This window comes from Sycon ciliatum, chromosome 3 (assembly GCF_964019385.1).
Source record: "Sycon ciliatum chromosome 3, ocSycCili1.1, whole genome shotgun sequence".
In the NCBI taxonomy this organism is placed as follows: domain Eukaryota; kingdom Metazoa; phylum Porifera; class Calcarea; order Leucosolenida; family Sycettidae; genus Sycon; species Sycon ciliatum.
The window spans coordinates 18,365,091-18,377,560 of NC_088645.1; the positions used below are offsets into that span (position 1 = coordinate 18,365,091).

Here is a 12,470-nt window from a genome sequence, read left to right on the forward strand (position 1 = left end):
TCATAAACAAGATAACTGGGATATGCTCCTACCTCTCTGTGAGTTTTCTATCAACAGCGCTACTCAATCATCTACAGGAAACACACCGTTCTTCTTAAATTACGGTCTAAATCCCAGAGCGCCACCCGACTTCCTCAACCCTATTCAGGGAGGCAGAGATTCAGCTGATTGGTTGCAAGCAAGACAAGACGCGGTCAAGATCTCACAAGATGCGCTAGTGGCAGCTCAAGCTCGCCAGGCCTTCTATGCAGATCGGACAAGGGTCGAGGGAAAGCTGAAGGTGGGAGATTTGGTAATGGTCTACCGGGATTTCCTCCTGACTCCTGAAGCTCGGGACCGACCATCCCATAAATTACGCCCCAAGTGGTTTGGCCCCTTTCCTATAACCCATGTGGTCGGCCCGAATGCCTACAAGCTCAAGTTGCCTCATACCAGCCGCTGTCACCCGGTATTTAATGTGTCGGCACTCCGTGCCTACGAGAAGAACGCTATTCCTAATAGGAGACAGCCTACGCCTCCGCCTATCACGGACCTTGATGGTCATGCCCGCTATGTGGTGGAGAACATTCTCAGTCACCGCCGCCGGCAGAATCAGCTTCAGTACCTAGTCAAGTGGCAAGGCTACTCTGATGCCACTTGGGAGCCTGAACATTATTTGTTGGATGAATCTGGTAATGACATTGTTCCACTTCAGAAGTACAAAACCTTGGCTTCTGCCCGCTGAGTTTTGCAGTTGAACTTCTAGTTTCACCTTACACATTTGTTGAGCTTATTACACTTTATTTGCATGGAGTTTCAGTCGTCTTATTGTGTTACTTCAGTGCGAAGCCTTTTTTCGTCTCGCACGTGTTTGCGCTTATTGTACTCTATTCCACTTGAGCATTTGGGTTATAAGCTCCTTCCTCTCCATAGGAGGGGGATGATGTAACAGTTTTCCCCTGTTCTCTATAACTTTACACTCCCTCGCACCTCATGCGTCTTACGCCTGTCTATTAGCACCTTCATTGGCGCCATTGCCACATGTATACTATCACATTTTGCATATAACTGGTCGAGGCACGCTCAACCAGGCCTCTTACTTTTCAAGTTTGATTAAACCTGTTACATTATGTACATTGTACTGTAAATTAAAATTACCACCAAGGCAAGGTCCTCAAAGATGCAGCGTGAGAGCACTTCACACGTACAGTGTGCCCGGAAATTTACATCTTTCGCCCACCATGCACTACGAGCAGCATACCTTTTAGCGTCCGTAAAACGTCAGGAGTGAGATACGAGCTGCCGTGTTGAATTGTACTGTATTTTTCAGAATTGTACAGTACCGGCAGCTCATTACCAGTCTCTCCGGAGGCGTGGGTTCGAATCCCACCGCTGCTATCCGCAGGGTTGACTGTACAGCAAATGAAGTGTAAGTGTATCCCAAGGTTTTGACGTGGATAGCGTAACAAGAAACACTAGTGTTGAATGAGTTGTATTCGATATTCCTGCAAGTGGATTCTTTTAGAAGTGGCTGACATAGAAGACATTGGGGTGTAAAGTAGTACAAGTAGAGTCAAGTGCATGTACATGTTTAAGGCGGGCGGGGGGGGGGGGGGACGTCAATAAAGATGCTAGAAATGATTATTATAAAAGTAGAAACCGCAGTGGGGCTATTCATGCTGGACCAGGCTGATAACACGACCACTTACATCATGACATTGGGGAACCACTAGATTATTATTCTTTTTGCAAATAACGCTGAGGAATTACACAATGCATAAAAAACCAGCATTGGCCAATTGGAAGGAAGAATGAGGAACGAGCGGGAATGAGGTGATTGTACGCATGCAACTGCAGGATAGGCGAAACAGAAAATATCAAAACATTCCAAAAAATATAAGAAAGGTCAACAATTTACTTCAACAAATAAAACTTGAAAAACTGCTGCGTGCTGTACTGTAATAATGATACAGCCATGACATTGTACAGATAGTTGACGTAGACCTACGGAGTGGCAAACGCCGCGGACATACAAGTACTTGATTGTACATGAGTATATTATACTACGAGCAAATATGTGTAGTGTACTATTCTACTAATAAACTACAGCCGAGAATTAGGAAGTCGAAAGCTACACAACAAGTGTGCATTGGGCACATACAGAAAATTGCAAAAAAGGTCAGATAGAGAACAGTACTTGCGTGATATAACGGCAGAACGAAAAAGGCAGACTCAAACACTCCTAAATTCTAGAACCACTAGATACAGGACCGGACATGAGTGATTTCCACTCATGCATGACTTGTAAAACACTGGATGTGGGGACCATCCGTGAGTAACGATACCGTCCTGAAGTTCTCTGAGCGGTTGACTTGGGAAGACCTGATTGTGTAATAAGTTGAGATTTTGAAGTGAAGACGTGTTGACGATGGCAAAGTTAATGCATAGCAGATGGCATGATAACAGTATGGCTCGCAACTCATCAAATTCACAGTTCAGAAGGAGCTTCATACTCACTTTGCGCAAAGTATGTTTTACCACCCAGCACGGGTTGTGCAGTAGCATACTCATTCTCCTCAGCACCACCGAGAGCTGTACTCTCATCGAGTGTACGTATGCGCTCTTCCCAAGGTGTATCACTAGTGTAACTGACGGTGGACTGCACCAGGCCCAGGGTTATGTTGTCGTACGGTCGTGTGTCACCTTCGATATCTTGGGCTATGCTTGTTGGGTCTGTTGGGAATGGCGTCGTGTTCCTTGCTTGACTCGGGCCCACCACAGTCGATTTGGTGGAAGTCGTCTCCTCATAAGTTTGATCTAGTCCGGATTCCAGTGGATTCGTGTTGATACGAGGCTCAGAAAGCGAGGACAGCTCCTCAGTGATCAGTTGTCCACCATCGCCTCCGACATCCGCAGAACCAACAGCAGCCCTGGGGCACTGGAGGTGGTCATATTCTGTTTCCAAAATGACACTGTGTGTTCCGCCAGGGGTCCTGTGTTTGTGTAGAATATCGTAGGTAGCTGCGGGCTGTGGGGAGGCTCGTGCTGGACCTGCTCGCGAGTATTCGGTTGTTGATGTCTGTGCATCATGGCTGTACGGTCGTGTGTCCCCTTTGATATCTTTGGCTATGCTTGTTGGGTCTGTTGGGAATGGCGTCGTGTTCCTTGCTTGACTCGGGCCCACCACAGTCGATTTGGTGGAAGTCGTCTCCTCATAAGTTTGATCTAATCCGGATTCCAGTGGATTCGTGTTGATACGAGGCTCAGAAAGCGAGGACAGCTCCTCAGTGATCAGTTGTCCACCATTGCCTCCGACATCTGCAGAACCAACAGCAGCCCTGGGGCACTGGATGTGGTCATAATCTGTTTCCAAAATGACACTGTGTGCTCCGCCAGGGGTCCTGTGTTTGTGTAGAACATCGTAGGTAGCTGCGGGCTGTGGGGAGGCTCGTGCTGGACGTGCTAGCGAGTATTCCGTTGTTGACGTCTGTGCATCCTGGCTGTGCGCTGCACTCGTTGCTACACTGTAGTAAGCTTCCTCTGTGTGCTGTGCTGTGCGCTGTGCATTATTACCTTGCTCTTGAGCAGGACCATGGCAGGGTGCAGCCAGTGAATAGTGAGTGGGTGAATCTAGCCGGTGTTCAGCCTGAGCCTCTGTAATGCCTACTAATGGTATTTAGGCTGTAGTGTGGATTATCATGGGCCTGTGATTGCATTTCTCTTCCCCGTGGATTTCGCATTGATGCTTTTGACTTTCGTCGCCTCCAGTAGAGAATGGCAAGAAGGGCTGCAAGAATCAGAATAAGACACGCGCCGCATGCTATACCTAGTATTTCCCCTGTGGAATTGGAGGAAAGAGGGCTTGGAGATGTTGCTCTTGGAGATGTTGCTCTTGCAGATGTTGCTCTTGGAGATATTGCTCTTGGAGAGGTGGCCGGTGCCGAACTTCCTTGATTTCTTGTGAATACACTATCTACATTGTTTGCAATTGACATCCGTGAGGTGATCGATGAGGTAATCCCTCCGCTCCTATTGCGTTCCTGAGTTGAGGTTTGATCGACATCTGTAAAGCAGTCACAAGATGCAGGAAATCTCAGTTTTCCTATGTTCCATGGTTTTTTTTGGCTACAAGCGTTGTTGCTGATTTTTGCCAAAGTGTGCGATACAGCGCAGAGCCGAATGACACACATACTCAATGGCACCAGGCATTATTCCGTTACAAAGGTGTGTAACTGGACCAGTGGTGGTGGAATATAGTAGGATGGCTATAGAGAGCATACTTGTATTACCAAGAATTTTGATAGGGCATTAGCTGTGATTCTTCCTATCCCCATGGCCAGATAACACTAAAAAACTGTAAATCAGTATGTTGGCACTGGAGCCCGTATAGTACTGTTGTACATTAAGTACATGAATGTCCTGTCAGCATTCGGCTTTGTTCAAAGGATGTTATAAATTGCACCAGCAACAAATGACAACAATCGTGGGGAAAGAAGTAGGCACCATTGAGGATTATTCAATTGGCTCATTCCAAATAACTGAAATTCAACGGCATCCCCTGGTATAAATTTCGTTTCTATAATTCAAGCTCTGAAAAGCAGTTGGTCCGAAGAACACCAACCTGGAAACTTGGAAGTGAACTGTTTCTCCGAGGTACCTTTCCATGCCGATGTGGGTAGTGAAGTTATGGAAGTAAGGCTCTCCACGGCCGATGGAGACGGAGATGAATTCGCCGAAGGCATGGGAGGTGGATGAGCTGATGTGACGAGCGGAGTTTTTACATCTGCATCGAAGAAACAGTAACCATCGACAAGAAAAGCTTTTTAAGGTAGCAGCCTGGTCGTAAATTTCATATGGCATTCAATTGACCGTAACTTTGGTGTCTCTCAATGGATTTGAGTGAAAGTTTCGCCACACACTCCTGCCACTATGCTGGCCCTCTGGACATGATTAAAAGTTCTTGCGCCTCACTGACATGCTTTCCAGGCCGGCATAGTGCAACGGTGTGCGAGTCACCCAGGAGCCAAAAAAATGCATTTACTTCCTCCGAAGTACAATTTTTTCAAATTTTCTTGCCCAATCTGTCCGTGCGTGGGGTCCAAACCTAAAAAAGTCCAGAAGCAGCCATGGGTGGTGGGATAGGGTCCCTCAACGTGGCCCTGGAATCTGTCACAATGGCACGAGTGGGCGTTCGCTCACAGACTCCCACAGACCCAAGTCAATTTTTGAATTTTTTTAGGTTTAGGGCGTGCTACGAGGTCGTCCCTTCAATACAACATCCAGTGCTAGGACCTCCACAGCAAGCCATTTCCACAGCGCTGCAAACCAAATCCAGGATACACTGGAAAATCGGCAAAGACTAACACTCACGTTCCACTACTGCCTAGCACTGAATCCAACCTGACTTCTTGACACGACTCAAACTTACCAAAGTCACTAAATCAACTTCAACGGCAATAATCAAGCCACATATCTGCAACGTCAAGAGGGTGCTGGCAAAAGTCCTGCTGCACGGCGGCGGGCGAAGACCGCCGCCGTGCCGCCCAATACATGGCTAAAAACGTGATTTTTTGGACATGGACACTTTCGCATGTTTCCATGATACGACAAGTTGCGCACGGTTTGCTCACATTAAAATACAGTGCTGTCAAAAACTGACAGCGTGCAACAAAAAAATCTTTCCTTGCAAGGGCACATTTTTGGCCGTAACTCTGGAACGGCTGGTCAGATCAAGCCAAAATTTCAGAGATTTTGCAGCTATTCATGCTCTTTCAACTGATGGAGTACTCGATATGAATTTACAAATTCGATTTTCTGGGATGTTACGACCAGGCTGCCCGCTTTTAATTAAGTCAAAAATTCATGTCCTTGGCGAACACTTCTTTCTGTACACATGCCCGCGCTCTCTCTTCCTCTCTCACTATATCCATGGCACTGTGCCTCTCTTTATTTATCCCATTGTTATTGGATATATTTGTCCGGTTTGGTCAACGAATCAAAATACAATCAACAACAACTGGCTTGTGTCAGGGCCTGTGCCTACATGCAGCTCTTTTGGGTACTACTGACAAATTCATTAAAAAAACTTTACTGATGACGCACAGCAGCAGCCCTCTCCCGTTGATGAATAATTCCTAATCACTCCCTCCTTTTCATGCAACAGGGTGGAAATTTCCTTTCGATTTTCGAAAGCGCAGTATCCAGGTGTTTTTTTGGAGTTCTACAGAAGTAGACTCATGATATCAGATTTGAGAATGACAGCGACTGCATGTTGTCGAAAGATGAACTGAATTACTGGAAGCCGGATATTTTGGCATACTTGTATATACATGTACATGCGGTACAATTCCTATCAACATGACCAGATAAAACAAAATATTGTGTAAAACAGTATGCTTGCAATGGAACTCGTACAGTGGTATATGAAGTACATGAATATCGCGTCAGCATTCGGCTTTGTCCAAGGAATTTTATAAGTAGCAGCAGCATCAAATGATGACAATCGTGGGGAAAGAAGGAGGCACTATTGAGGATTATTTTCATTGGCTCATTCAAATTAATTGAATCTACTTTCAACGGCATCCCCTGGTGTCAATTTCGTTTATTTAATTGAAGTTCGGAAAAGCAGTGGGTCCAAAGAAAACCAACCTTGAAACTTGGATGTGAACTGTGTCTCCGAGGTCCGTTTCCATACCGATGTGGGTAGTGCGGGTACGGACGTAAGGCTCTCCAGGGTTGCTGGCGACGTAGGGGAAATCGACGAAGGTATGGGAGGTGGATGCGCTGATATGACGCCTGGAATATTTACAACTGCATGGAGGAAACAGTAACCATTTACAAAACTCATATGATTTATAACTCAAAGTACATGGGATGATGTCTTTTGAGAACGCAACTGCACACATGCCTGCTTCTACATGCACTCTATTTTGTCTACTACAGAAATGGCCAAGAAATTAAAATTCTTTACTGATGGCGAACGGCAGCAGCCCTCTCGCGTCTATGAATAGTTCCTAATCGCTGCCTCCTTTTCATGCAACAGGGCGGAAAATTTCCTTTCGATGTCCGATAGCGCCGTATAAAGGTGTTTTGTTTGGAGGTCTACATATCTCGACTGATGACATCTGATTTGAGATTGATAATGAATACATGTTATTGTCGAATAACGTTATTCAACTGAATTGCTGCAAACCGGAGATGGTTACTTATGCACGTACGTGTGTTGCATTGCTGATCTACTTGGAGGTCCAGAGGGTCAACGAACAAAATATTATTATACTCGTAATACATGTAGTAGGTTTTTTTTACAAGATGCAGTGTTGAGGAAAGTGAGCGATTGTTGTGTCCTCTCCACGTGCCCGGTACAAGTCGTCTCAAGCTCAGTCAGCTGAAGAAGAATATTATTATCAAAATATTGTTTCAAAGTCCACCAAGAAATCTCATAACGCAGAAAGCCCGAGAAGTTGGGAGTGAAATTGCGGATGCGAGTTCGTGTGTCAGCCGATTCATAAGCTGCGCATATAGTCTTTCCTGGAGTCACTGGGCAGAAAGGTACCCGTGCTGCCCGTAATTAGATCGGGTACCCGAGTGGCAATTTGCTCCTGAGAATCTGATCGGGTAGTTGGAGTATGTTTTTTTTGCAACGGTGCATGTAAAAAGCGTGGCTACGTGCTTAATGTACACATTCTAGGCAGCGCAAGGGCAAACTCACAGTACAAACCATGTCAGAAATAACCCGACAGGGTACCTGTGCTACTCAGATAGAACCCGTTACCCGACGGAATCCATACCCGTTGCAGCCCTACTTGTTATGGCATGAGTACCAACGCCACGATCAATGACAACCTAAGCGCCATTGATTTGAAGGTCTCTAACCCAAGATAAACTCAAATTGAGTAGGTCAAATGGAAGGAGAGATAGATAGATTAATAAATACTAGGAGATAGACTTGTCAGACTTGCCAGACTTGTCAGACTTGTCAGTTTGAGCACTATGGCAAGGTATGTTCGAGGCTGATTGAAATCTGGCTTTGGAAATGTTTTTCATTGCTATCAAGTTCGGCCTCATTTTCTCTGTGCTGCGCTGATGAGTCCACAACGGACAAAATAGTTCTGCCCGCAGATTGAGTAGATAGATAGATAGATAGATAGAGAGAGAGAGAGAGAGAGATAGAGAGAGAGAGAGAGAGAGAGAGAGAGAGAGAGAGACAGAGACAGAGAGAGACAGAGACAGAGACAGAGACAGAGAGAGAAAAAGAAAGAGAGAGAGAGAGAGAGAGAGGGAGAGAGATAGAGAGAGAGAGATAGATAGATAGATAGATAGAGAGAGATAGAGAGAGAGAGAGGGAGAGTGAATGCAGTGTAGTAGACTTGTTCCGTTTTTCTTCTTACACTTCATTGCTAGTTGAAGCCAAAGAGGTGCGGTGGGAGAAGATGGGCCATTACCCCAGGCCGAAATCAAACAGAAGGCTCCCTGAGTCTTGGATCTCTTAACGTTCACGCTCAAAATTGAGGGGCCATATTGCTGATTGGTGAGATGTTCAGCAAAGTGTTTCAACGAAACACTATGATAGCATGTGTCCAGTCTTGTGCACGTTTGATTCCATTTGTACCTCAGTAGGGTTTCCCGCTGAGTCTGTACTTCCATGCCTCGTTGAATTGTGTATTCTATGTGACATGAGCTGACCTTATAAATACGAAATACCACTTCGTCCATTTTCATATCACATGATCGCAGCGGCATGAACTGTGCTGAAGAAGCAGTTACATTTTGCTTTAGGACTCGCCATCTCGACGGTGTAACAGTTCCCGATGTGGTATACACAAGGCTGGTATTCCGTAATCTAGGTGCATGCCTTGATCGCATACTGCATGGCGTAGTGGCATGTACATGTAGCTGGTCTTGATAAGTAATGGTGGATGAAGTAGTTATTCCAGATTCACATGATTGAGCTATGATAATGAGCACACAAGAATCATAGATATTATTCGAAACATTAGAGTAATCACCGGAGAGCAACAATCAGTACAGCGTGCTCCATACCATTGTAACACCTGCGGGATCAAGAGAATGTCAACCATGCTGGAGATGGTATCGTCGTAACTTGTCCTTTGTGGTATTACAGCCAGCAGTAATATACATCCATGCAAAAAGGCGTACAACCGGAAGAGAATCGGCCGAATTAGGTACTTTCGCTTGTTTGAGGGAAAGATGCAAACGGGAGAAGTCTGAAAATATTGACTGTCACTTCGAAACCAGGGACCCTAGCTAAAGATAACCTACCACTTAACTACGCTGTAGTCCTTTGTTACTTTTAAATAGAATACTGTAGTACCATTTTCTGGTACGTTTCATGCATGTTCGGTATGAAGATTACCAAATGGAGGAGAATTGGAGGAATTGCCCACCATAAGATTTCTATGGTGGTTTTCAAGCAGAATCTATCTCCTTCACGAGCGCTATCCGGCAAGAGCTAATTGAGTGCCTGGTTCCGATGCTATTGAATATGTTCCTCGCAATCTGCAGATTGCGGAGCACAATCTGAGAATTCCAGGTTGCTTGCGCAATCTGCGGCAGTTCCGCGCAATCTGAGAATTTGCGCAATCTGAGAATTCCCAGATTGTGCAGGCATGTGTGCGCATTCTGGGGACGCCGATTTATTTGTGGCACGAGCCCAGGCACGGTAAAACCGCGTGCCTGAGCTTCTGCGAGACTTCTGGGAGCTCACCCAAGTGTGTGCGGTGAAAAAATCCAGGTTTGGTTCGTGCAATCTGTGGATTTTTCTCAAAACCTGAAGAGCACAGCGATTTCATGTGGGGCGTAGTCTGTGGGTGCAATCTGTGGATTTCGTTGAAAATCACGAAGAGCACTGCGAATCCATGTGGAGGCTATCTGGGGCCCGATTTCCCTGAAAAGGAACATGCAGAGCACAGCGAATCCGTGTGGGGCGCAATCTGTGGCCCGAGTTCCCTGAGAAAAAAAAACGAGGAGCGCAGCGAATCGTTGTGGGCGCAATCTGTGGATTTCTTTGAAAAAAGAAAACATGAAGAGCACAGCGAATCCGTCTGGGGGCAATCTGTTACCCGATTTCACTGATAAACAAAAATGAGGAGCACTGCGAATCCATGTGGGGCGCAATCTTTGGGCGTAACTCTGGATTACTAAAAAACATAAAGAGCACAGCGAATCCGTGCGGGGCGAAATCTGTGGATTTCCCTGAAAGAGCATGAAAACCACAGTGAATCCATGTGGGGAGGGGGGGGGGGGCAAATTGTGGCTCGATTCGCAGATTGCATGACTGCGCACTAGGGGAATTTTCCCATTGCGCAGATACATGCTTGCGCATTCTGGAAATTTTCAGACTGCGCAGTGCAATCTGAGGATTCCCAACAAGATACAGGATTGTGCAATCTGGGAATTTCATGATACACGAGGAGGATTTCCAATGCGTGAAATGGCACAGGGTGAGGTTTTCTATTCCTGAGGATTTTATTGTACATGCGTATTGCTCTATTATTTTTGACATGTTTGAGTTGCATTCATTGTTGGCGATATGTGGATGGCTGTATGTATTTTGTTTGGCTCTACGAAGAAATTTTCTCTCTCAGTGTCATGTTACTACCAGCATTGACGGAGATTTTGTTGCATATAATTGTATTGCTGAAACGCACAGTAATACATGTATCTGTTTCTACTTCAGAGACCAATGAACGCTGTTATCATTATGTACATGTATCGTTCCTGTAGAAAGGAAAAGGACATATGGAAACGAGTTAAGAATAACTCTCAACCACTGTAACTAGATACAATACTATATACAGTCAGAAAGTGCAACAACTAGGCACACAACTGACAGAGTACTGAGACATTCGACGTCCTGACACCTAGCTTCAACACATCTCCGTAGCGCTAACCAACAGCCCTCCAACTTGGAAGGTTCAAGGTTATGGAAAGACCAAAGAGGGGAAGGCAAGCGACCCACCCAAGTTGGGTGGTGTGCTGCTTTGCTGCTACGAATTGTAGTTAGACCGCTTTGTCAAATATCCTACTGGTCTTGTCATCGTCCAGTAACAATCGACATTCTTTGTTCCGTTGGGACTGTAGCTTGTGCTCGTTTTCGTTGCGCTTGCCTTACCCTCTTTGGTCTTTCCATAACCTTGAACCTTCCAAGTTGGAAGGCTGTCGGTTAGCGCTACGGAAATGTGTGGAAGTTAGGTGTCAGGACGTCGAATGTCTCAGTACTCTGTCAGTTTTGTGCCTAGTTGTTGCACTTTCTGACTGTATAATTATAGTATCTAGTTACAGTGGTGGAGAGTTACTCTTAACTCGTTTCCATATGTCCTTTTCCTTTCTACTTTTATTATTGGCTCAATACCCGAGTTTCAAATGTCTTACCTGTGAAGGCAATAATCCAGAGTAGCAGTGTAGAACACAGCCTGACGCGATGTTCGGGAACGGTAACAGAATGCGAGAAACTCATACTGCAAAACTCGAGTTGGCTTCAGATTTCTGTAGTTAATCAGTGGTAAGGCACGACGGATATCTTATTCAGACAATTGCTTCCATAGGATACACCTCAGCAGAGAAGACCGAGCCTGGTTGTAAAGCTAAGATCATCAGTACGACAAAAACCTACCTACTGACTCAGAATTAATCTCAGCTACCACAATATTATCGAAGTGAGCATGGACGTGTGTGCGTATATTGTGACAGAACGAATACTAAAACGCTGCAGATCATGTACTGCCATACCCAGGTGAAATAAAGAGTGCATTCCAGACCCGCGGTTGTTCAGGTCCACGTTTTGTTATCCCAGTGGCTCATTGTGTTGCTTTGGACAGATCAATGCGTATGTGGTTCAGGAAAAGGGTTCACGTACCACTGTATCCGGCCAGACATCACCACCTGACAGGATATCGAGCACATTGCTATCCTTGGTAGCACTGTGCTATGGCTAAACTGACAATGTACATGGATGAATTTGCAGGCTCTTATCGATGGCCGACATCAGGTCTTCCGAATTCTACGTACAGTTCAGATACATGAGGCAGCGGATGGCAAACCCCATTTTGCAAGGCCATGTACATGTACTCCGAAATAATGCAATCCAGATCCGCTCGGATAGTATGTGTACATAATACTTGATTACATACATGTAGTACAGCGAACTACTGTTTTTTTCAAGCCGTTTTGTATGACTTTGTGATGCGTGGGCGTGCGCGCATTGGTCTGTGAATGCATAATTATATGTTCCTACATACAATTTACTTCGAAGTACATTGTAAGTACATTGTAAGCACATTGTATGTATATTGTACATTGTAAGTACATTGTGTATGATTTGAGTATAAGTGAGTGAAAGTTTGACTGTCTGTGTATACGCATGTGTGTCAGTAGAGAGGCGGAAACTCTTTTACCTTTAAGATACATGTAGGTGTAGGTGTGGGGTAGTGCCGGTAAAGGCGTTGCTGTTCGTATTACGAAGATCTCAG

At 45.3% G+C, this 12,470-nt stretch overlaps 1 protein-coding gene across 1 annotated transcript; it reads right to left on the reverse strand.

Annotated features, from left to right (window-relative positions):
• Positions 1-3,381: 3,381 nt before the first annotated feature.
• LOC135811650 (uncharacterized) lies at positions 3,382-11,793 on the reverse strand. The gene is made up of 5 exons (XM_065324886.1): positions 11,374-11,793; positions 8,370-8,930; positions 6,628-6,789; positions 4,601-4,762; positions 3,382-4,042 (listed from the first exon to the last, which is right to left on the reverse strand). The coding sequence occupies exons 1-5, from the start codon at positions 11,456-11,458 to the stop codon at positions 3,621-3,623; spliced, it is 1,392 nt and encodes a 463-aa protein (XP_065180958.1). The 5' UTR covers positions 11,459-11,793; the 3' UTR covers positions 3,382-3,620.
• Between the last annotated feature and the right edge of the window lie 677 nt (positions 11,794-12,470).

What these genes read in the sequence shown, in the direction of transcription:
- LOC135811650 (XM_065324886.1), bottom strand. Translation starts at nt 11,458, where the DNA reads ATGAGTTTCTCGCATTCTGTTACCGTTCCCGAACATCGCGTCAGGCTG. An exon ending in CTGGATTATTGCCTTCACAG is followed by an intron (nt 8,931 to 11,373) that starts GTAAGACATTTG and finishes TCATTATCATAG; the next exon opens with CTCAATCATGTGAATCTGGA. An exon ending in GTTCACATCCAAGTTTCAAG is followed by an intron (nt 4,763 to 6,627) that starts GTTGGTTTTCTT and finishes TCTTCGATGCAG; the next exon opens with ATGTAAAAACTCCGCTCGTC.